This window comes from Salvia splendens, chromosome 14, assembly GCF_004379255.2.
Source record: "Salvia splendens isolate huo1 chromosome 14, SspV2, whole genome shotgun sequence".
NCBI lineage: Eukaryota > Viridiplantae > Streptophyta > Magnoliopsida > Lamiales > Lamiaceae > Salvia > Salvia splendens.
The window spans coordinates 8,310,456-8,334,317 of NC_056045.1; the positions used below are offsets into that span (position 1 = coordinate 8,310,456).

At 33.3% G+C, this 23,862-nt stretch overlaps 1 protein-coding gene across 4 annotated transcripts; it reads right to left on the minus strand.

Annotated features, from left to right (window-relative positions):
* Window positions 1-244: 244 nt before the first annotated feature.
* On the minus strand, window positions 245-8,843 carry LOC121765211 (transcription factor EMB1444-like). 4 transcript variants are annotated; one of them, XM_042161249.1, is made up of 12 exons: window positions 8,696-8,843; window positions 8,065-8,611; window positions 7,086-7,238; window positions 6,727-6,811; window positions 6,171-6,212; window positions 4,564-4,623; window positions 3,850-3,954; window positions 2,590-3,732; window positions 2,407-2,508; window positions 1,489-1,629; window positions 1,215-1,340; window positions 245-626 (listed from the first exon to the last, which is right to left on the minus strand). In XM_042161249.1, exons 2-12 carry the CDS (start codon window positions 8,157-8,159, stop codon window positions 549-551), a joined length of 2,130 nt encoding a protein of 709 aa, XP_042017183.1. In that variant the 5' UTR covers window positions 8,160-8,611; window positions 8,696-8,843; the 3' UTR covers window positions 245-548. The 4 variants fall into 4 exon arrangements, with proteins under 4 accessions (XP_042017183.1, XP_042017185.1, XP_042017186.1 ...); XM_042161251.1 differs by having other exon boundaries at window positions 8,065-8,623; XM_042161252.1 differs by having other exon boundaries at window positions 245-623; window positions 8,696-8,842.
* Window positions 8,844-23,862: the final 15,019 nt, after the last annotated feature.

The following is a 23,862-nucleotide window of genomic DNA, read 5'->3' on the forward strand; positions in this document are numbered from 1 at the left end:
TTCTGGTTCTGCATTTCTGAGTCACTTTTATTTCAGCTTTGAATTATCCCGTAAATGTACGGGATTACTATAGTATCAGCAAGCTAAAGTATTATATCTAAGGAGGTTAATTAGCTACTCGAGCACTTCGAATTATTAGCCTCTTCTGTATATTCTCTCTCTTACTATATTTCACTCAAGTGCTCAAAAAGAGTGCCTCACTTAGCAGGTACAAAGGGAGTAAGTACTACATCAAAAATCAATATTAAAATGTAAATCACTTATATATCAAACACACAATAACGTTGTATTGCTGCAGCATAAAAGGCAGGTAAAAAATACAAGAAAAAACACACCAGCACTCCAAATTACAGAAGAAAATATACACACATTGTCACAGATCGCCGTCAGACAATAGAAACGAAACTTTTGCTGCAACCTCTGCTACTGAATACACAAAAAAATGTTACAATGGCTTGGAAAGAGAAGAAGCCTCCCAAAAATTATCTCTGGCTTCATCCGAGCAGTGGAGATCGGAAAACGTTAGTTGTTTGTAATGAACTTGCGGATTAATTTGAAATTTTAGGTTGCAACAGCTGCATCAATGACCATAAAACATCCATCCGGTGCATGCTTCTGTTATTCTGCTTTAAGAAAAGCAAACATATTAGAAATGTTGTACCAAAAGCATTGCCAAATCTAAACCAAGTCTCTGCTTATGAAAACTATTGAATCCTTACATTTTGATCCTAGACTCAAACTTGAGGATAGCTTTATTTTCATTTTGGTCTTTCTAACAATACACTGCTACTTCTATTCCATGAAGTATAGTATATAAAATAAGCAACCATTTATATTTGTAACAAATTTTCTAAAATTAATGAATGCATCTCTGACACATAATCTGGTCAACAATTACACCAACCCATCCCAGTAACATGTGCTAGAAAAATTAACAAAATGATCCTGCTAATGAGGTCATCTTTTATTCCAAAGCTAGCCAAGTCCCCTTTATACTCATCATGCATCAATAAAACCATTTCTATCTAGGTAAGGACACAAGCTAAGAAAGATCGACTTAATTAACTACGTTGCTGGAGTTGCATTTTGGTATTTGACATGGAATATGTCTGCGCTAAAGGTTACATAGAACACATATCTTATAGAGATTACAAACTACAAAGTGGAACCCGAATTCATCATATCTGTTAATCTCGCTACAGTTAGATGTGTACCTCAACCACAAAGCACATCCAAGCCTTATTTCCATAAGCTTCTGATACGCCTTTCAAAATACTTAGACCCAAGCTTCTGATTGTTTCTGCTATCTCAAGAAACTGGTCGCACTCTTTGCAAAGCATCTATATCAAGCAAGCAGGATAACTTGGAGATTAGAAGACAAGAAAAATCCATTTTATCTTGAAACTCAGCTCATGCTCTGCCAACTCAAATGAGTTCAAAGACTTATTTTGGACATAAAAACAACAGATTTCTCAAGGTTTCTATTACCTCAACCAACATTTGGCCATTCATATTTATATTTTCAACTATGATTGGGCATACTTTTTGGTCGTTTCCCACTTCTACAGCCCAGCTCGAACCCTGCTCACTACGTGAAAATTTCCTCATACCAGTGTCCTTGTCAAGAAACTGAAAAAACAAGATTTCTTTTCCAGTTAAAGCCAATTTTTAAAATAGTAATAAATGATGGTATAATCGAGCAGGTAAAATGTGTCATGAGCAAAGATCCAAGAGCAAAATGCAGAGATTAAGGAAAACTGCACAAACAAGAAATTCTCGTTGGTTTCCCCTTCGAAAGAACAGTTAACCCTCATGGCACGAAAAGTTAAATTTGTTCAGGTTCATAAATCAGTTTTTCATGTTTACCAAGTTCTACTACCCGACATGAAAAGCGAGTGCCGTATGAGATTAAATTTATTATTATAAAGCATGACATGTCTCATAAGACTCGTAATTCATCTGTGTGCATTTACATGTAAAATCTTTCAGCTATCTAGAAAGCATGTGGTAAGAATATAATGCAAACTACTAAAAAGAACAACTAATAGTTGCCATCTTTCTACTCTTAAGTTTTTTCTTTCTTGCAAATTGATGAATATATAGAAGGCATAGGATGTTTTCAGTTGAACCTCAAGACAATTTGCTAGTTTAGTTTCTTTTGAAGTTAACAGAATATCCATTTGTTTACATATTTACTTCTTGTATGGATTTAGAAGCTAGTATCCACCTGAAAGCTAATCTCTCACACATATTCTGCAACCTCACCCCACTCAAAAAACCAACACCTAAAGGGAAAAGCGAACCCCCAGTGGATGAAATTGCCAAAGTGAAAGAAAACACAGAAAGATAATAGATTGCACGAATAGGAACAAATGTGCTTTCGTTTGAATAATAATCATTTTTTACCTTTGATGCAGAGCATTTATGTAGCTTTTCTGAATGCTTGGTAACACTTTGCATAAAGATCATGTGCTTAATTGTTCGCTCAAGAAGTGAATCAATGCTGCACTGTGTGATTCAGAAGTTTCAGCAAACAAATTAGAAAATGGAGAACTATCATAAGCAAGAAAATTACGCTGCTAATATCACCTTTGATCCATTTGGAATAAGCTCTCGCAATTCCTTTATCCGGTCTTGGATCAACTGTCTATCCCTGGGCCTTGGCCTACAGCTTTTACCAGGTCTAGCTCTCTTTTTAGATGTCTTTAATGGTACCTGAGACCTTTCCACATATTCACTGCCTCTACTAGAACTGGTTGGTGAGATACCTTTCATAGATTCAACACCGTATGTCACTGAGTTGAAGATACATGACGTGTCTCGGTCAAATGAAAAACCTGCCGAACTCAGAGTGCCTACACTATTGCAAGGTGTTCTGTCAGCAGTCAATAGAGATTCCCCAGTGTCGCGGCATGACATTTCACTTTCTGTATCATCTCCCTTATGGCTCGCTTTAGCCACCACTGCATCTAGAAGGTGCATATCAGGGTTCTCCATCAGCAGACTGCAACTGCCAATTCCCTTAGAAATCTCAACGGCCATCTCTGAACCAATATTTTCTGCCTCCCAGACGCAATCATTTTGTTTCTGGAAAGAAGGTCCCAATGCCTCATACAGTTCATAGCCAGCACAGAAACTGAAAGGTTCAGTCTGCATCTCAACACAATTAGGCCTGATTGGTACTTCTGGGTTCACAAAATCTAGACGCATTTGAAGGCTCGTAAGTTCTGGAAAATCAATATCAGCGTGATCTGGAAAAGCAGGAGACTTGATATTGTGTGTAGGAACATTGGATACGACCATTTGAGAACCTTCAGTTGGTAGAGTTTCATGACATAAGCTAGACTTTTCAATCCTTACATTATTGATGGGTGCCGCACAAATACCTTCTGCTATCTTCCCTGAATTCCCAACACCATTCGATTCTCCAACATGTTTTGAATTATTAACAAATTCCATCTCTCCTTGTTGTTTCCTTGTAAACATACTCTCACAACTTGAGGGAAGTAGAATATCATTTGTAGGGTTCGAGCACTCTGCACTTTCATGCATCTTCATTTTCAGATTTTTATTTGAAAAGCCCCCCTTTGGAGGCAAAGTATGATCATTATTAACATACTCCCCAAGCGGTGAAATCAACTTAGACCAAGAATCCACCTCATCCTCAGACCCTTTTACTTTAGTTACGCAATGCTGAAAAACTGGATGTGAAGCTCTTGTGCATGTATCTAACTGAAAAGGAACATTGGTATAAGTTATTAAGATGAAATTAGTAATGCAGCATAAATCTTCATTTAACTAACTACGTGTGCCGGGAGGGGCATGAAAGAGATGGAACGACAGATTCACCAGAGAAGTATTCTTAAGTGAGATTGGGATACCACCAGCTAAGGAATCTTGCAGGTTACAGAAAACATTTCTGATATGGTCAACCAGCTTCAAATCCTCAGCAATCTGATACAGTCAAAGAATACTACGCTTAAGAACAGATTTTAAGTGTTTTCTTCATACACCTTGACCACTTGCTGGCATTTTTCATTTCATCAAAGGCAAGCCATAATGATACCTCATAATACTTCAGAGCTAAAATTAAACTAATGGGGTCTAGTCTTCTTGCCTGTCAATTAGAACTATTTCAAAGTAGGTCATAGGCACTCAGACAACAATTGGTTGGAAATTTATTTAGTGTGTGATTATGTTAAGACAAAATGAATAGTTTTCCACAGGAATAGCTAACGTTCAAGATAAGATGGTAAGGAGAAATAGTTGTGCTAAATTTTCCAACAATCAAGAACAAGTAGAAAATGTACTGATAGGAAATGCCAAATTATTACATACAGCATAGCATTAAAACACTTGTTCATCAACAATCACAAAAGAAGTAAAGTTACCAATAACCTAAGAATTGCAAGTTCTTCAGATTGTCTGAGATATGCCTCACATACAAAGCAAGATTTATCAGAAAATGAGGGCATGCATTTTGCATAACACTTCCCTTGTACCTTGCATAAATAACAGAAATGAACGAGATGAAGATGAGAACTTGAGGTACAGTTAAAATACCTTATGAAGGGAGCCTAGTTGTACAACTCCATGTGGAATAACAGGCACAACTGCAATGGTCTGTATGCAAGACATCTCATGTTACAGATTTTTGTAGGCAGAATGCAAACAGCATCCAGCAAAAATAAATTTTAAAATCTCTTTTGCCAGCATTAAAGACTAGAATCTGAGAATTCACATGAACAAATAGGTAACTGTATTCGCAGAGTGTCGAGTTCAGTTCAGTAACACTTACAGGTTCAGAGAGAATCACTTATAACTTAATGAATTACTTAAAATACAGTGCAAGGGTTCACACGAATAAGAGATTTCTATTTGAACCAATCTTATATAAGGGATCCACTCCTTGCTGAATGAATGGGTGTTGAGCTGAATCCCATGAAGAACGAAAGGTCTATTTTTTAATGCAGCTATTTCCACTGTGAATCCTATGACTTTATACGTTTAGTTTGCAGTCATCTCATGTTCTCATGAAAAATGTAGTTTCCATGATAACCCAACCTTATTATGTGGTTTAAATAAAACTTTTTACTCTTTGAGAATTGTGAGAACTTTTGCAATGAAACTGTTAGGCAATTGCACTGAACCTATAAAGTAATTTGACTGAACATATAAGAATTCGTGATATTTGATACTGTATTTTATTTAATATAAATAAAAATTTAGAACATTGAGATATTATATGATAGATAGATAGAACCATAATAATTAACATATGAGTGTTTTTCCTCATTTAACTCTCTTGCGCTCTCTACAAAACTAAAATCCTACATCCATCATTAAATAGACTCCTGAAATTAGTAACCTTAAACTCATTTTGTTTTAGGCTTCATGAACCAATTTCAAGCTTCCAGAATTTTCAAAAAAAATCATCTTGATTAAATAACTAAGTAGACATACATAACTGAGAAAGTAGAGCTCACTTTTGAGGATTAGTAGAAACATAAAAACCGTATAAGCTAATCCCTAGTTTACTTTGATAAATTTGATCTTGGGATATCCCAAGGCCCTTATTACCCTTATCATTTGACCTAATTTTTCTTTTTAAATTGTCCTATTGAGGATAAAGATATCCAATCATCTATCTTATCAATCATGAAAAGTAAACGTCCCCTAAGAATTGAAAGCACATACGTTAAGACAATCCACGGTAAAAGTATAAATCTGGAAGCAATCATCAAGTGTGCCAACAGAAATACAGATGCCTATGTTTAACAATGCGTGAATTCAATTCAAACTTATGGGCTCCTAGTCCTGCTAGAGAGTTTAAGACATATTTATATAAAACAGATACCTTACTAAGATTCATAAACCTTAAACATTCACTACTAAGGTTGGCAAGCTCGGTAATAAGATAATTATCTACTTAACACTAGAAGAAAAAATCAAAATTTATTGGGGGTTCTACCGTCAGCCACTCTGCGGCAGAATCTTTGCAATAACCAGAGGTCAGAAGGTCCAGGGATACAGTGAGAGAGATCATTAAAATATATAGCTTATGCATTAATGGTTCTTACAATATACGGCATTCTACTCCCACACCATTACAGTGAAAGACCACAATAAGAAGCACCTCTAAAATCAAATCAAATGGGAGATGAAATCACCTTGATGCCAGCTGAAAACTGTGTTTGCCAAGCACCATAATACTGGATAAAAGAAAGTCCCATCAGAAAGAATGACAACAAAACTGAACATGTTGCAGCAAGGAAGAGCATTACTTGATCTTCATCTAAATTTTCATGACATATTTCCAGTTTAACACTTCTAAATACCGACGACAACTTCTCTAAAAGGTAAGTCGATCTCAATCGAACCAAAAAATCTTGAAGTTCAACATTAGATCTAACCAGAGTTATTCCCCTCAATAAAAAGTCTAGCCAGAGTTTTTCTTGTTCGGGTTAATTCACAATTACAAAAAACATCCAACAGAAAAATTCAATCCACCCAATTAACGAAAATAGCATTATTCTTGAAGTGTGAAAGAAACAAAGAGCCAAATAGACAACTAAAAATAAAAATATCTCCCATGAAACATGACCCAAGTTATTATCTCAAAACACTTCATTCTTATACTTGAGGGTGACTAGAAGGGTAGAGCATGCAAATAAAAGGTTCACGTTTTAATTCTGTAGACAGCAATATTACATATAAAATTTATACCTCAGATGAGAATGATGAATCAACAACATGCTGATCCGAAAATATCCATGAATGCTTCCCAGAAACTGCAACATACCCAACAACCCTACTTGGCCAAAAGACACAGAATTAAATACATAATGAATAGGGTATAAGTGAACATATACTTGCATCTCTAGACACAGTGACATGCATATGTATTTGTACACAGATATAGATGAAACCATGACTTCTGCATTTACCTGTAGAAGTGCGGAGACCAACAATGCTAAATGGTGACCCACAAGCCATAGTTCATGTGTTTAACTTAAACTCTATCTAGAGAAGTAGATTTGAACATGCAAAAGAGAGATGAGAAGCAGTAACCGTAAGCCTCGTACCCTTCTCCAAGAGAATATACTTGATATGACATCTTTGCAACAGCTAATCCCAAAGGATCATGTGAATAAGAACCTTCATTCAGGGTACCTGCTGTTGATTTCTTGTCAGGATATTGGTTGCCTTCATAATACGCATCCGCCCAAGTAAACATCCTGCAATACAGTGGTGCGCAGTGAGACAGTCTAATTAATCTATACATTTAAAAATAACCAAAATAATAGAATGAGAAGTACCCTGCAAAATTTTGTTGTTAAAAAAGTATCTCGTATGTACTCATTACGTAGATGTTTATCTGGTTGGTAAAAATTAAACTCACAAATGCAGCATTTGATTTGAGATTTACGAGTGATTATATTCTCTCAGCTCTTAACTTTTCCAAGGGACAAATACTCTATTTCATGAGTTATTCTGGAATTCATAGCAATGGTTTGAAAGCACAACCTTTATATATTGTTTGTTATCTTTTTAAAAATATTTCCAATCTTACAATGCATTGTAATCTCACGTTACATAGCAACTTACTTTGAACACACTAGACCTTTTGTATCATAACAAAGATGGATGGGTGCATTTGCATTCAGTAGTTAGTACATACATATATACCAGGCTGTACATATATGTGGTGCAGAATTTGAATAATCATTTATCCATTTTGAAACATAATTTGTAGTCATGCACTTGTCCAAAATAATGAAGCAATTTATTACAAATTGAATCTTGAAAAAGGCACATAAAGTTGTTTGAAGACCATCCGAAGCAACCAACGGCCAGTATTAGACATCTAGATCCATAGCGTTAGGAAAATTCCAGTCGCTCTTTGAACAAATAACTAGATATCTTCTTGCTATGAAGAAAAAATCACAAAAAAATTCATAAACCAAATAGCAGAGAGAAGTAGATTGTCACAATCTGACATTTCAGGATGATTATATCACGAAACATATTCATTCACATCTGATAGAGAACTAAGAGACTCACATCCTTGATCGATGCTTGAGCTTCCAGAAAACCACATATTCCCATCCAGTGTTGAAACACAAGCTCCTGAGTGCTTCTTGCAATCGGCTTGCCATGTTTCTGTTCCGTCTCCCTATTCCTAACAGTACCACCCAACTCCAACTCTAAATCAGGAAAGAAACCCAAGAAACTCCCTATATCCACCCCCTTTTTGATGTGTAGCACCAAATCTTAGCTTCCTCTGTAGGAGCCTCTTCCAGCTTGTTTCCTTCTCAACCGTCTCTTTATAGGAGGTCCCACCGTTGGCAGCAGCAAAATATCATTTTTCCCCATCCTCTCTCCCACAACCATAACCCAAACCTCACCAATCAAACAACAAAACCTTTTTCAACAAAAACCGCCGAACAGAATCACGAAATCCCCATCTTATACCCTTCATCCCAATGACCTTCCATCTCCATACTCGTATAATATCTCATTCAACAGCTGAATTAGTATCTAACAACAACAATACTACACCAGCTACAACCTAACTATCACATATCATACACGACAGAGAGTGGTCCATCTGCAGATTCAACTACACAAATGATTTTACTGGATTTAGAAAATCGGAATTGTTTGAGGTTAATTTAAGATTAAACTGCTTTACCTTGGGCGGTGAGAGAAGAATGTCCGCAAAAGAGGTGAAATTGCAATTGCAGAAGCGAAGGAATGGATTCAGCTGAAAACGGTTTTGTTTTGATTCTGAAAAGGCGGTGCTGCTGCTTATATAGCAAAATGGGGTGAATTAAATGTGCTGTCAAGAGATCAAACTCCCGCTTTTTGGCTTTTCGCCGCATAGTTGTCAAATCTCCATTTTACCCCCAATCTCGCAAAGTGACATTGTTGATATAAAGAGGCTGTGTCAACATCCATTACACCGCCCACTAGAGTAATACACTGAACTCTGAATTCTTGTTTTGTGACTTTTTTTTTTCTAGCTCAAAATATTCATTTTTTATATTTGAAAATGAATGCATTTCTCTTTTCTTCTCTTCAGGTTAAAATATTTAATTATAATTTTTTCTTTACTTACTTCCCTTAAAATTTTGTGTCATTCAAGAATATAGACATCTTGAGTGGACAGAGGGAATATGTCTCCAATCTACTTAGTGCATCCACATCGGGCAGCTCTTGCAGAAGGCAGAGCCGTGTTGTCGCACGAACGAGCTCGTCGCCAAGAGCTACGTCCTTGGCGGCGGACGGGACACGTGGCGTTTTTTGGTTGGGCGTGACCCCCAATTGCCCCTGCGCGATTGGGCGTCATTTTATACCGTTAAATTTTATATTTTTTTAATTCATAAAAATTCAGACGAAACTTCCGAAAAAAAAATACTTATATATCTTCAAATTCCCAAAGTTATAGCCATTTTTGGCCTTTTTTCAAAAAAAAATTATGTTTTATCCCCAAATCATCTATAAATACACACATTCATCATCCATTTTTAATTTTAAGAATTTAATTGTTCAATTTTTAATTTTTAGGATTTTAATTATGTACTTTTTTATTATTGTTTAATAAAATTTGAGTATTTTTAATGCATTTTAATATTGTAAAAATATTCTTAGTAATTGAAGTATTTAAATTGAATAATAGAATAGTGGGGACTCATGAATATTGTAAGAACATGCCTTGTGGAAAAGCACAGATATGGGCATTGTGCTCTTGCAGAAGAGCAGATAATTTAAAATGAATAAAAGTGGAGTCCGGACCCACATCTATAATATAGTGAACCTCAATACCTCATTTAAGTCGCAACAAAAAATTAAATTTAATTAAATATACAAATTGACATAGATTAGTCTCTTTTTACCTCATTATAGTAATATTTCTCAAATTATTTTATACTTCACACCACACACATACATGGGGAAGTGTTATATTGCTAACTTTATACTTAATTGCTAATTATAATTAAATAATAACCCTTAAATATTCAAATCAAGGGCCTAGATCATCAGCTCCGAAATGTCAATACGATCAATAAAAAACTTAAATAAGGGTATTAAGGTCAATTTACAACAAATTAGTTGTAACTAACTTTTGAAAAATATTACATAACTTTAAAACGCATATAACTTTCTCGATTTAAATTATTTTTTCGCACAACATATCAAATTAAAGATAATTTCATAAGGATTCTAATGAGATCTCACTTGCATATATTCCGATGTCAAAATTTGAAAAAAAATCAAAAATTTTTAATTTTTTCGTACAGCAACAAATTTCAACATAGTATATAAAATATGTCAATATAATACATATAGAATGTCATTCTTAAATCAATGTGTTGACATAAGCAATGTGTTGATATTCTCAAAGCATTGTGTTAATATTTTCAAAACACTATATCGACATTTTCATCCAAAAACCTAATTTTGTAGTTTTTTTTATCTATTTCAATTTAATTAATAAAAACAAAAATTACACGTGGCAAATTTTAGACCACTAGATTTCTAAAATCCTATGGTCTTAAATTAGTTGTAGTTAGCAACTAGAGAGTGAATTAACAATTGATCACTTCCCACATACACACACACACATATATATATATATATATATATATATATATAGGGAGATGATCAAAATAAGTATGTGTTTAAATCCAGAAATGCAGACCAAATCTTGGCCCTAGGATTAGATGATCTAATGGTCAATAATTAACCAAAAATACGCAAGGTCATAATTAAGCAATTTTAGGTCATATTATAATATTTGGGTTTAATGTCATGCTAAGATCGTTTTAGGTCATGCTTTGTTAGCATGACCTAAAAATTACCTAATTATGACATAAAAGTGACCTAATTATGATATTGTTCTGCGTTTCTGTATTTAAATCTAGTTTTGCATAGATCAAAACCCTATATATATATATATATATATATATATATATATATATATATATATATATATATATATATATATATATATATATATATATGGATGTATTCATTTCCTTTTCATATATTTCCTCCTTTTTTCTTCTTAATATCAGCCATTAGATTAGAGATATGGACGGTCAAGATCAACATTGGGTAATTAATCCCGTGTTGCATTATTTGTCCTATTTTGTGCATTATGAGGGTACAATAGTAATCTAATAATGGCTGAAAACCGCTACGAATAATGCATCACATGGTCACGAGTAATGCATATAATTGCCTATATAATGCACAATATGTGAACTGCAATGCATACGAACAAGATGTGCTGTGTTATGATGTTTGACACACGTTTATTGTTTCCCCTAAGGGTTTAATAAGCTTAGGGGCTAGGGTATAGTACGGAGACACGTATGTAATCTTCACATGGTAACGAGTAATGGATATAATTGACTATATAATGCACAATTTGTGAACTGCAATGCATACGAACAAGATGTGCTGTGTTATGATGTTTGACACACGTTTCTTGTTTCCCCTAAGGGTTTAATAAGCTTAGGGGCTAGGGTATAGTACGTACGCATTTATAACAAATTATAAAATGATACGAATAATTCACCAAATTGTCACGAGTAACGGATGTTATTAACTATATAATGCACAATATGTGAACTGCAATGCATACGAATAAGATGTACCATGTTATGATGTTTGACACACGTTTCTTGTTTCCCCTAAGTGTTTAATAAGCTTATGGGCTAGGGTATAGTACGTAGACATTACTAAATGCACGTATGTAATCTTCAATCCGTTGCTTAACCCATATACACAATACCTCTAATAATGCATAATATACTGAGATAATGACAATTAACAGCTACATAATGCACTACCTAAACCAAATAATGCACATACGTATATTCCAATAACAACAATTTGTTAGTAATGTCTACGTACTATACCCTAGCCCCTAAGCTTATTAAACCCTTAGGGGAAACAAGAAACGTGTGTCAAATATCATAACATGGTACATCTTATTCGTATGCATTGCAGTTCACATATTGTGCATTATATAGTTAATAACATCCATTACTCGTGACAATTTGGTGAATTATTCGTATCGTTTTATAATTTGTTATTAATGCGTACGTACTATACCCTAGCCCCTAAGCTTATTAAACCCTTAGGGGAAACAAGAAACGTGTGTCAAACATCATAACACAGCACATCTTGTTCGTATGCATTGCAGTTCACAAATTGTGCATTATATAGTCAATTATATCCATTACTCGTTACCATGTGAAGATTACATACGTGTCTACGTACTATACCCTAGCCCCTAAGCTTATTAAACCCTTAGGGGAAACAAGAAACGTGTGTCCAAACATCATAACATGGTACATCTTATTCGTATGCATTGCAGTTCACATATTGTGCATTATATAGTCAATTATATGCATTACTCGTGACCATGTGGTGCATTATTCGCAGATACCAAAATGTGGCAGTTACTTTTCCGTCAAATGTCAATAATAACCCTGTAATGCATACAACCACCTTCTATAATGCAACACGGAACCAGTTTTATAGAATCAATCTGATCCGTTGATGCCTTAGATCTAACGCATAATATTAAGAAGGAAAAAGGATCTAAGATGTGAAAAGGAGAATAACGCTCCCCTATATATATATATATATATATATATATGTGTGTGGTCATGTTAGGTTGAGATTTTTTTAGCTTAATCGAGAATTGAGATGCATTTTCAGCCACTTATCTACAACATTTTCAAAATTTCAACTGCAAGTATATTATGTCAACTCGTGGGTATTATTGTTAATAGCATGCACATCAAATGTCAATAGCCTGCACATTCAAATGTCAACAACTTATAGTTGACATTATATGTGTATAGTTGACATGAATTGTATATGTAGTTGACATTATATGTGTGTAGTTGACATAATGTCAACTACATATACAATTCATGTCAACTACACACATATAATGTCAACTGCATATACAATTCATGTCAACTATACACATATAATGTCAAGTATAAGTTGTTGACATTTGATGTGCAGGCTATTGACGATAATACCCTCGAGTTGACATAATTTACTTGCAGTTGACATTTCGAAAATGTTGTGAATGAGTGGCTGAAAATGCATCTCAATTCTCAATTAAACTACAAAATCTCACCCTCACAAGGCCATATATATATAAGGAAGCATTAATCTCCTTTTGATCCCTAAGATTAAACTTTCTTCTTAATTTGGGTAGTTGGATTTGGTGGATGGAGGGACCGGGATGAAATCTCATTTTTTTTATCCCGTGTTGCATTATAGGATGGATTTTGTGCATTATAAGGGTAAAGTAGTAAAACAACTAAATGGAAAACCGCCCAAAACGGATTTGGCGAAAATCAAGCGGGATTTGATACAACCTTCCATCTACTCACTCTCTCTCACTCCAAACGTCAATCCCACAATTCACTTCTCTCTGCAAATCGTCTCCCCACATTCCACCCATTCTCCAAACTCTAGCCGCCAAGGGAAGTAACCCGGAATCTCCAGAAATCTCTCGTTTTTCATCGATTTCACTGTCTACATCGAACTCCGGTAGCGCGAGACCATATTCTTGAAGTCGTTGAAAAGGTAGGCTTGAAAAGAGTTATTTTTTTGGAATAGCAACCTTTAAACGCCGATATTCTCCGTCTAGAAGTCGATTCCGGAATTTTCATTCAAAAATCCAGTGTTTTTAAACTGGCCTTTGTCGCGATTTTGTGTAATCACAAATGTGTTTCTGTTTTGGTTAGTGTTTTTTCTTATATGGAATATGTAATTAGTTAATGGTTTACAATGGTGGATTGTGCGATTATTTAGATGAAATGGTTTCGAAATTTGATTTGTTGTTCGTCACGCAGATTAAAAATGATAAAAAGAGGCCCACCATCAAGATCTCAGCCTACCCAGGCTGCAGGTAACGAATCTATTTCCATTATTTATATAGTGGTATACATTATTTGACGGCTTGCTGAGTGATGTGGGTGAAATGGTGAATGCAATATACCTATGTGCATTATTTGATTGAATTTGTACATTATGTAGCTAGTGGTTTATATTATTTACCAGATATTAGGCATTATGGTACTCCTTGTGTACATGGGTGAAATGGCGAATAGCACAACTCACACGTATATTGTACGTTATTTGATTGAATCTCTACATTATATATCTGGTAGTATACATTATTTGTCAAGTTTTTGCCATTAGTTGACTGCTTGCTGAGTGATGTGGGTGAAATGGTGAATGCAACATACCTATGTGCATTATTTGATTGAATTTGTACATTATGTAGCTAGTAGTTTACATTATTTACCAGGTATTAGGCATTATGGGACTGCTTGTGTACATAGGTGAAATGGTGAAAAGCACAACTTACAAATATGCTTGTATAATTTTCCTTTGTGCATTATTTGAATGAATCTGTGCATTCTTTTATCAGTAGTATACATTATATATCAAATATTATGCATTATTCTGTTCGTTAGAATAATTTTCTGATGTTGTATGTTGATGATTCCACAGTAGAGAAGCATTCTGGACATCGACGAAGCAGTCGATGATGTAATTCCAGTTACACTAGCGCAGAAATTCAGGGAAAGATTGGCCGAGGTCGGGCCAAGCACAACTCCAGAAAAGGGTGACCAAAAGAAACCCAGGGGGAGAAAGGTCGACCATCTGAGTTTCTAAACTGTAGTATATTATTAATGTACATTCCATTAAGTGCGTGTGCATAATAATGAAAAACTTCAAGGCCAACAATGTACATTAACAGTTTCGTAATGCAATGTATAATGTACATAATATGTCTAATAATGAATTGTAATGGAATAAATATGTAGAGTGAGTGAAGTGCTAATATCTAATAATGTAAAACTTCATTAACGATAATGAACGAGAACAGATTACTAATGCAAAAATATTATGTACACTCCATTAAGTGTGTTTGGATAATAATGGTAAACTTCAAGGCCAACAATGTACATTATCAGTTTCGTAATACAACATATAATGTACATACTGTGTCCAATAATGACCTGTAATGGAACAACTATATAGTGTAAGTGAAGTGCTAGTATCCAATAATGTACAACTTCATTAACGATAATGAACGAAAACAGATTAATAATGCAATAATAATATGTATTAAATGCTGACAGTGGGAATACTAATAATACTAAGACAACCATGTGAAGCACAAGACTAATCCGAAAAAAAAACCCAATAATGATGTGTGGAACAAAATACATCAAGCTGGCCACTTGCCCCTCCGCGTCTTCTTCTCCATCGCCATCTCTTTAAGCATTTCTAAAGTCGTGATGGCCCATCTCATCGCACGCCTTACACCGTCTAAGAGGCCTAGTAGCACGGCAAACTTAAATTAAACTGGTCAGTAAACATTTACATTACAGATCACAAATCGTGCATTACAGCAGCTAAAATAACCATTACAGAATATTATATGTACATTAAGTGTATCAGTTAAAAACTACTACCTAGCCGATATGATTTGTAAACCCTACATGAATGACTGAAACTCGTGTACTTTGACGATGGTATTAATACTTACTACATACTATACTCTAGCCCCAAGGATTGTTAAACCCTTGGGGAAAATAAGAAACGTTCGCCGAACAAGCAAACACGGCCAAACTTAAATTAAACTGGTCAATAAATGTAGATTACAGATCACAAATCATGCATTACAGAACCTAAAACAACCATTATATAATATAAAATGTACATTACGTGTATCAGTAAAAAACTACTACCTAGCCGATATGATTTCTAAACCCTAGATGAATGACTGAAACTCGTGTACTTTGATGACGGTTTTAAGACTTAGTACATACTACACCCTACCCCCAAGGATTGTTAAACCCTTGGGGAAAAGACGAAACATGCGCCGATCTATCAAACACGGCCAAATTTAAATTAAACTGGTCAGTAAAAATGTACATTACAGATCACAAATCATGCATTATAGAACCTAAAACAACAATTATATAATATAATATGTACATTATGTGTGTTAGTTAAAAACTACTACCTAGCCGATATGCTTTCTAAACCTTTGTTGAATGACTGAAACGCATGGACTTTGGTAATGATTTTGATACTTAGTACATAGTACACCCTAGCCCCAAGGATTGCTAAACCCATTGGGAAAACAAGAAACATGCGCCGAACAATCAAACACGGCCAAAATTAAATTAAACTGGTCGATAAAAATGTACATTACAGATCACAAATCGTGCATTACAGAACCTAAAACAATTATATAATATAATATGTACATTATGTGTATCAGTAAAAAACTACTACCTAGCCGATATGATTTCTAAACCCTAGATGAATGACTGAAACTCGTGTACTTTGACGACGGTTTGAAGACATAGTACATACTACACCCTACCCCCAAGGATTGTTAAACCCTTGGAGAAAACAAAAAACGTGAGTCGATCTATCAAACACGGCCAAATTTAAATTAAACTGGTCAGTAAAAATGTACATTACAGATCACAAATCATGCATTACAGAACCTAAAATTGGATCTGATCTGATTTACTTCCTTATCTAAATGACTGAAACTCGTGTACTTTGACGACGGTTTTAAGACTTAGTACATATTACACCCTACCCCCAAGGATTGTAAAACCCTTGGGAAAAGATGAAACGTGCGCCGATCTATCAAACACGGCCAAATTTAAATTAAATTGGTCAGTAAAAATATACATTACAGATCACAAATCATGCATTATAGAACCTAAAACAACCATTATATAATATAATATGTACATTATGTGTGTCCGTTAAAAACTACTACCTAGCTGAGATGTTTTCTAAACCTTCGTTGAATGACTGAAACGCGCGGACTTTGGTAATGATTTTGATACTTAGTACATACTACACCTTAGCCCCAAGGATTGCTAAACCTATTGGGAAAACAAGAAACGTGCACCGAACAGTCAAATACGGCCAAAATTAAATTAAACTGGTTAGTAAAAATGTACATTACATATCACAAATCGTGAATTACAGAACCTAAAACAACCATTATATAATATAATATGTACATTATGTGTATCAATAAAAAACTACTACCTAGCCGATATGATTTCTAACCCTAGATGAATGACTGAAACTCGTGTACTTTGACAACGGTTTGAAGACATGGTACATACTACACCCTACCCCCAAGGATTGTTAAACCCTTGGGGAAAACAAGAAACGTGCACCGATCTATCAAATACGGCCAAATTTAAATTAAACTGTTCAGTAAAAATGTACATTACAGATCACAAATCATGCATTACAAAACCTAAAACTAGATCTGATATGATTTACTTTCGTATCTAAATGACTGAAACTCGTGTACTTTGACGACGGTTTTAAGACTTAGTACATACTACACCCTACCCCCAAGGATTGTTAAACCCTTGGGAAAAGATGAAACGTGCGCCGATCTATCAAACACGACCAAATTTAAATTAAACTGGTCAGTAAAAATGTACATTACAGATCACAAATCATGCATTATAGAACCTAAAACAACCATTATATAATATAATATGTACATTATGCGTGCCAGTTAAAAACTACTACCTAGCCGATATGTTTTCTAAACCTTCGTTGAATGACTGAAACTCGTGTACTTTGACGACGGTATTAGTACTTACTACATACTACACCCTACACCCAAGGATTGTTAAACCCTTGGGGAAAACAAGAAACGTGCGCCGATCTATCAAACACGGCCAAATTTAAATTAAACTGGCCAGTAAAAATGTATATTACAGATCACAAATCATGCATTACATAACCTAAAACAACCATTATATAATATAATAGGTATATTATGTGTATCAGTTAAAAACTACTACCTAGCCGATATGCTTTCTAAACCCTAGATGAATGACTGAAATTGTTCATTTACCATTTAGGATCATTTCGTTTGGATTGATTCATCCTAATTAATACTCCTAGATCTGTTATGTGATTCTACAATTTCAAATTTGTCAATCAAATAGTACTATTAGATACGGAAGTAAATTAGACCAGATCCAGAGCAATAAACTAAAGAAGAACATTACGGAAACCAATTCAACAACATCCATCGATTGCAAAAACCCTAAAAGTCCAAAACTCGATCATAAACCACTGAAATTCGAACATTTCTAAAAGTGAAACAATAAAACAGAAATAGAATCAATAACCTTAAGCAGTGAGAAGCACCGCGCCGCCGGCTTCCTTGATCTTCTTCTCCGCCGTTTTGGAGATGAGCTTGGCCTTGACGACTACAGGGAGATTATCCGGCAACATCCCCTTGCCGAGAACCTTGATTCGTAGACTGCAGAATCGGCGCATAATGGATCCCATAAGTGATCGCCGTAATTATGTCATAATTAAGGAAAACAAATCCCACAAACAAAAAATAAAGGGTGAAATATGGGAAGGGAATAACTGGCCTGAAATTGATCTTCCATTCTTGCCCTTTTCAGTTTTTTTTAATAATTAAACTAATTACAAGTGGCATCAAAATCAACCATCGGATCTGGAAATTGAATGGCCGAGATTAAGAAGGGCAATAGAACAAAAGATGGAAAAAGGATATGAATATATATATATATATATATATATATATATATATACACACATGGGATTTTGATCAAAACAAGAATGAGTTTAAATAAAGAAATAGAGGCTAAATGTGGTCCTTAGGATTACTCGAGATCATCTTAAGATTAGAATATCTAATGGCTATATTAATTTCTAAAATATTATTATTTTAATCATTATTAATCCTATAAGGTTACTTATGTCATATCATGTCATCGTCTGTTATGGAAAATCCTATAATGTTGTCTCTCACTAACAAATCATCTGCGTGAGTGATGAATTAACATTCCATAACTACAACTCCTTCATATATTCCATATTCATCAGACGATCTTCCATTATACTTATTTCCATGGAGATTTATTATTCTTGAGCAATTAGTTTCCAGATTTCGTCGTTGCATCAATCTGTTCCATTTGCGTTTCATTTTCAATCCTATACCATCGTTCATCATATACTTTTGTATCAATATGTTCCATCATCGTTGTTGCCAGATCCATCCCATATATATAGTTTGATATGAACATTTCGATCAGATTTGTATGATGCATTCTGGTACTCCGTAGTTTTATATAATGACTCGATTATTTGATTATTATGACTCAATTTACCCAGAAGATGACATGACCCAAATACATTTAGTATGACCCAAAAGACTGGAAGATGTTTGGGTTATCGTTTATTTTACTTCCGTTTGTTTGATACGAACATTTCGATCAGATTTGTATGACGCATTCTGGTACTCCATAGTGTGTTATATAATGACTCGAATATTGGATTATTATGACATAAATTACTCATACTCTGACATGACCCAAATATTCATTTATTATGACCCAATGTATGAAGTAATTATCATCATATGGTATTTCGACTACAAGAAACAAGAGGATTGCAGTACCATTAATCGATTCTATTTTTACTCAAGCGACTAATGTATTATTCAATATGGCAAATTTAGGTCATTGTAAGTGCAGTTTTTAGTCATATTAATATTGTTGGATGGAAAAAAAATAGGTGTTGTTTGGGTCATTTTTATTGTATTTTTCAGTCATATTAATATGACCTAATTTTTAAATTTGTCAATACCAGCAGAATAATTTGACAGACGAAGAGCTTTGATTGCTCTGTATTTTTACTAATTGGTAAATTACAGTGGATTACTAGTACATAGAGACTCTAAAATAAATACAGATGAAATAATATATATAGTGAAGTAACAATAACATCCAGCTGACATTTATAAAACATGGTTCAAAAATCGAGATTCACAAGGTCTAAACATCGTTTACTTAAAATAGTGGTAAACTATAAAGAAATGAACAAAAGTTTCAGTAGTTTTAGGTATGACATAACCATTGATTAAGATCTGTAGTTTGCTATCATCTTTTCTACGTTGATCTTTGTTTTCTTTCTCTCCTTTGCATAATGTTTGGATGTCGCCGCTTTATTCAATAATGCGCTATGATTATTTCTTGTAACCGATTGTATTTAGCTCTTAAATACTCAAAATCCCCTATCAATGCATTTGTGCATAAGAACGAGGTTAATACAGAGACATAAGCGTCATAAAACAACTATTGTGTAATAGAGATAGTATCACAATCATATAAAGTTATGATTTCTGTTTAATGTAAGGACCTTTTCCAGAAATGGGAGCATCTTCAACAGTTCCTTTCCCTCTTTTACCTTCTGCACAAATATATTTATGTGGTGTTGTATCTGAAAGATCATTAAATTAGTGTATAACATTAACACAAACAAAGCATAAAAAATATGAGTTTTTTCCCTAGCATGTTTCCCATATGTCTCCTATTATAAAAGCATATCTCATCTCAATTCATGAGTACTTCAAAAGCAGAGGTTCAGAAGGTAAATACATATAACTTTAACCTTGTTTTGGGCCATTGATACCATGTCTCGTTCAGTCGAGTTTTGAGTGGAACTTTGACATATTGCTGATGAAAAAAACCACATTTAAATACCAGAGTGCCCAAAAAGAACCAAAACTACAATCCTTCAAATAATAACCTAGAAAATATAGTCGAAATACCTTTCTGTGCTTTGGGTTTTGGCGGTATCTTCTTCTTCACAGTCTTTCTTTGATAGACTAGGTTACATCCAACAAATTGAAGTGAAAATTGGGTCAGATTTGAGTTAAGTTTCAGACAATCGGTATACAAAATCTTACTAACCTTTTCCGTCATGCGTCGCGGTTCCGAAAGATCGTGTGTCGACCATTGTTGAAGAAGGCGCTAGATTTATCGTTCTCGTTGATTTCAGAATCGCCAACTGTGATTTGTTCTTCGTTGATTTGATAGATTAGGGTTTTTGTCACAGCCGATTTTGAGGTTTTTTAATGAAAAATGGGATGAATTTTTGGTGAAATAGAGTTATATTGAACGACCGGCGCCAGAACCCAAGCACCAACTTAGCGTGTAGAGTAATGACTCCCATTTAATCCACTCTTAAAAAACGGAACGACGGTTCATGAATTTTTCTATTCCTAATTTACCCTTCACATGACATAAATCGTTCTTATTATGCCCCAAAAGATATAGTTTGCAATCCAAATCGTGACCATTCATCTACATATCTAACGGCCCATATATGGTCTGTATTTCTATACTTAGAGACTTCTTTTGATAGATTAAAACCCTATATACATGATCATATATGAATTTTATGCAATGTTAAATATTATCTAGACTCACCGGATGGTATTATAAAATTTCCTAGAGTCATTATTTCAACCACTAGATCTCCTAATCTAGTGGTTAAGATTTAGTCTTAATTTTGAATTGCTAATTGTTAGCAATTATCATAACCTTGGGTTTTGGTATATTATATAAATAAAATAAATATTTATACTCTATCTTTGATATATTAGCTTATGGAATATTTAAATTTGGATTGTAATTGTAACAAAATTTCTTCATTAAATCTCAATCAAAATGGAAAGGTGAAAATTTTGAGGATAATAATTTAAGTTAATTATCATGATTGAAATTTTAATATAGATTAATTAACCCACCCACTTGGTGGATTATTTAACACATCAAAGCATAAAAAATGAGACGGGCCAGAAAACTAACACGAGCTAAAAACATCAAGTAGAGCTACGATAAGTATTATTATCCTAACATTAAGTATGTGATCTTTCACTTTCGCACATAAATGATACCTGATCTTTATTTTATATCGATTTTAGTACCACATGACAAAAATAACCCTAAGTACCAAACATATGATTTTTGGTTATGGAGGATATTTTTAGAAATTTTAATTAAATAGTATACCAAACATGTGATTTATTTTTTCTTTCTTTCTTATTTCTTTTTTTCTTCTTTAGTTTCTTCTTCTTCTTTCTTTTTTCTTCATTTTCTTCCTTCTTTTTAGTAGTTTATCTTCCTTTCTTCTTTCTTTTTTCTCCTTAGTTTATGTTTCCTATTTTTTCTTTTCTCTTTTTTTTTCTTCTTTCTTTTTAGTGTTTTACATCTAATTGCATTTATAATATAAATCAAGAAAAAAAACATCTAATTAAATTAATTATTTTAACTAATTAAATTAATTGAATAATTTTTATTAAATTATTTTATACTCATTTTAGGATTGAAATATCTAACTAAAAATATTCAATTGTTTATAGCATATGAATACAATTCACAATTTTTATTAAGACTACATGTATTAGTTATTAATTTAATATAAAATAATAATTATTATTATTGTTATTATTATATAATATTATATGATTCATAATTTAAATAATTATACTAGATTTTAGTATTTTAACAATACTATTATTATAACAATAATTAAATATAGTTATACCTATAATTTTAATTAAGTATATTTGAATGATATAAAAAAATAAATTAATTATTAATTTATAACATCAAAATAATAATATTAATATTGATTAATAACAATAGTATAAAGAGTGAGGAGAATGAGAGAAGATATTATAATATCACTTTTGGTACTAGCTTTGTATATGCCCAAAATATCTTCTATGACACAAATGAGAAAATGTATTTATTTAGAGGGTATTTTGGGGTGAAAATTACATCAGGTACCAAAAATGTGATTTATAAGTACCAAAACAATATAAAATAAAGATAAGATATCATTTATGTGAATTAATGAAAGATCAGGTACTCCCTCTGTCCCAAGTTACTTGAGTCGTATTCCTTTTTGGGTTGTCCCAAGTTACTCGAGTCATTTATCTTTTTCTTTAACAATTATGTTTATTAAGTCTTTTAAGGTTTATTATTGACTGGTAGAAAGTTTAATTACGATAATTGGGTTTAAATGACAGATGGTTTAACAATATTTCTAAACCTCAGTTAATTACGTGAGTTTCTAATTTCTATGTTGATTATTGCACTTTCAGATTTTCTAATTACTTACTCCCCTCTGTTCCCTTATAGTTGAGTCATTTTTATATTTCGTAAAGTTCCCTCATAGTTGAGTAATTTTCATATGGAGTACTTTATTTTCTCTATTTTATTCACTTTGTATTTTATTCTCTTTAATTTTTTTCTCTTTCTTACTTTTTATCTATTTATTTAATATACTCAACATCCATTTCTTAAAGTTCATATTGAAAATTTTCGCTTCAACTATGAGCGAATAGAGGAAGTATATAGTAATATCATATTTATACTTTAATATTCTAGTGTTTAGTTTTGTTACTTCTTTCCTTGTGATTCAAATTATACTTTTCTCAATCAAATGAAAAATGTTATTTAAATCTTCACTGCAAACCAAAAATAAAAATGTGTTAATTTTGTTTGGGACAAACTAAAAAGAGAAGTGTGTCATTTTAATTGGGAACTTGGAATGAAGTGAGTACATTTTGTAAAATCAACGTAATAATATAATTTCTTATTATTTTATCTATTTATTGAGAATATATAAATAGTAGAAGTATCTGAAAATTATTTGTGCATTGCACGGATGGGTGATTGACACTAATTTCCATATAACTTTGCAATTCATGATAGCTTATAATTATGAGAAAAAGAATTTCAAGATTGTCCTATTTTATTTGAAATTTGAAGTGAATGTTGAAGTGAATGAACGAGAAATTGGCGAGGAGAATAATAATATACTACTAATTTAATTTAAAATTAAGACCTAAGTGGAGGTGAGTGAAATCAGAAATTTATAATCAATGAGAGTCCTTTAGTTATAGACATAGTC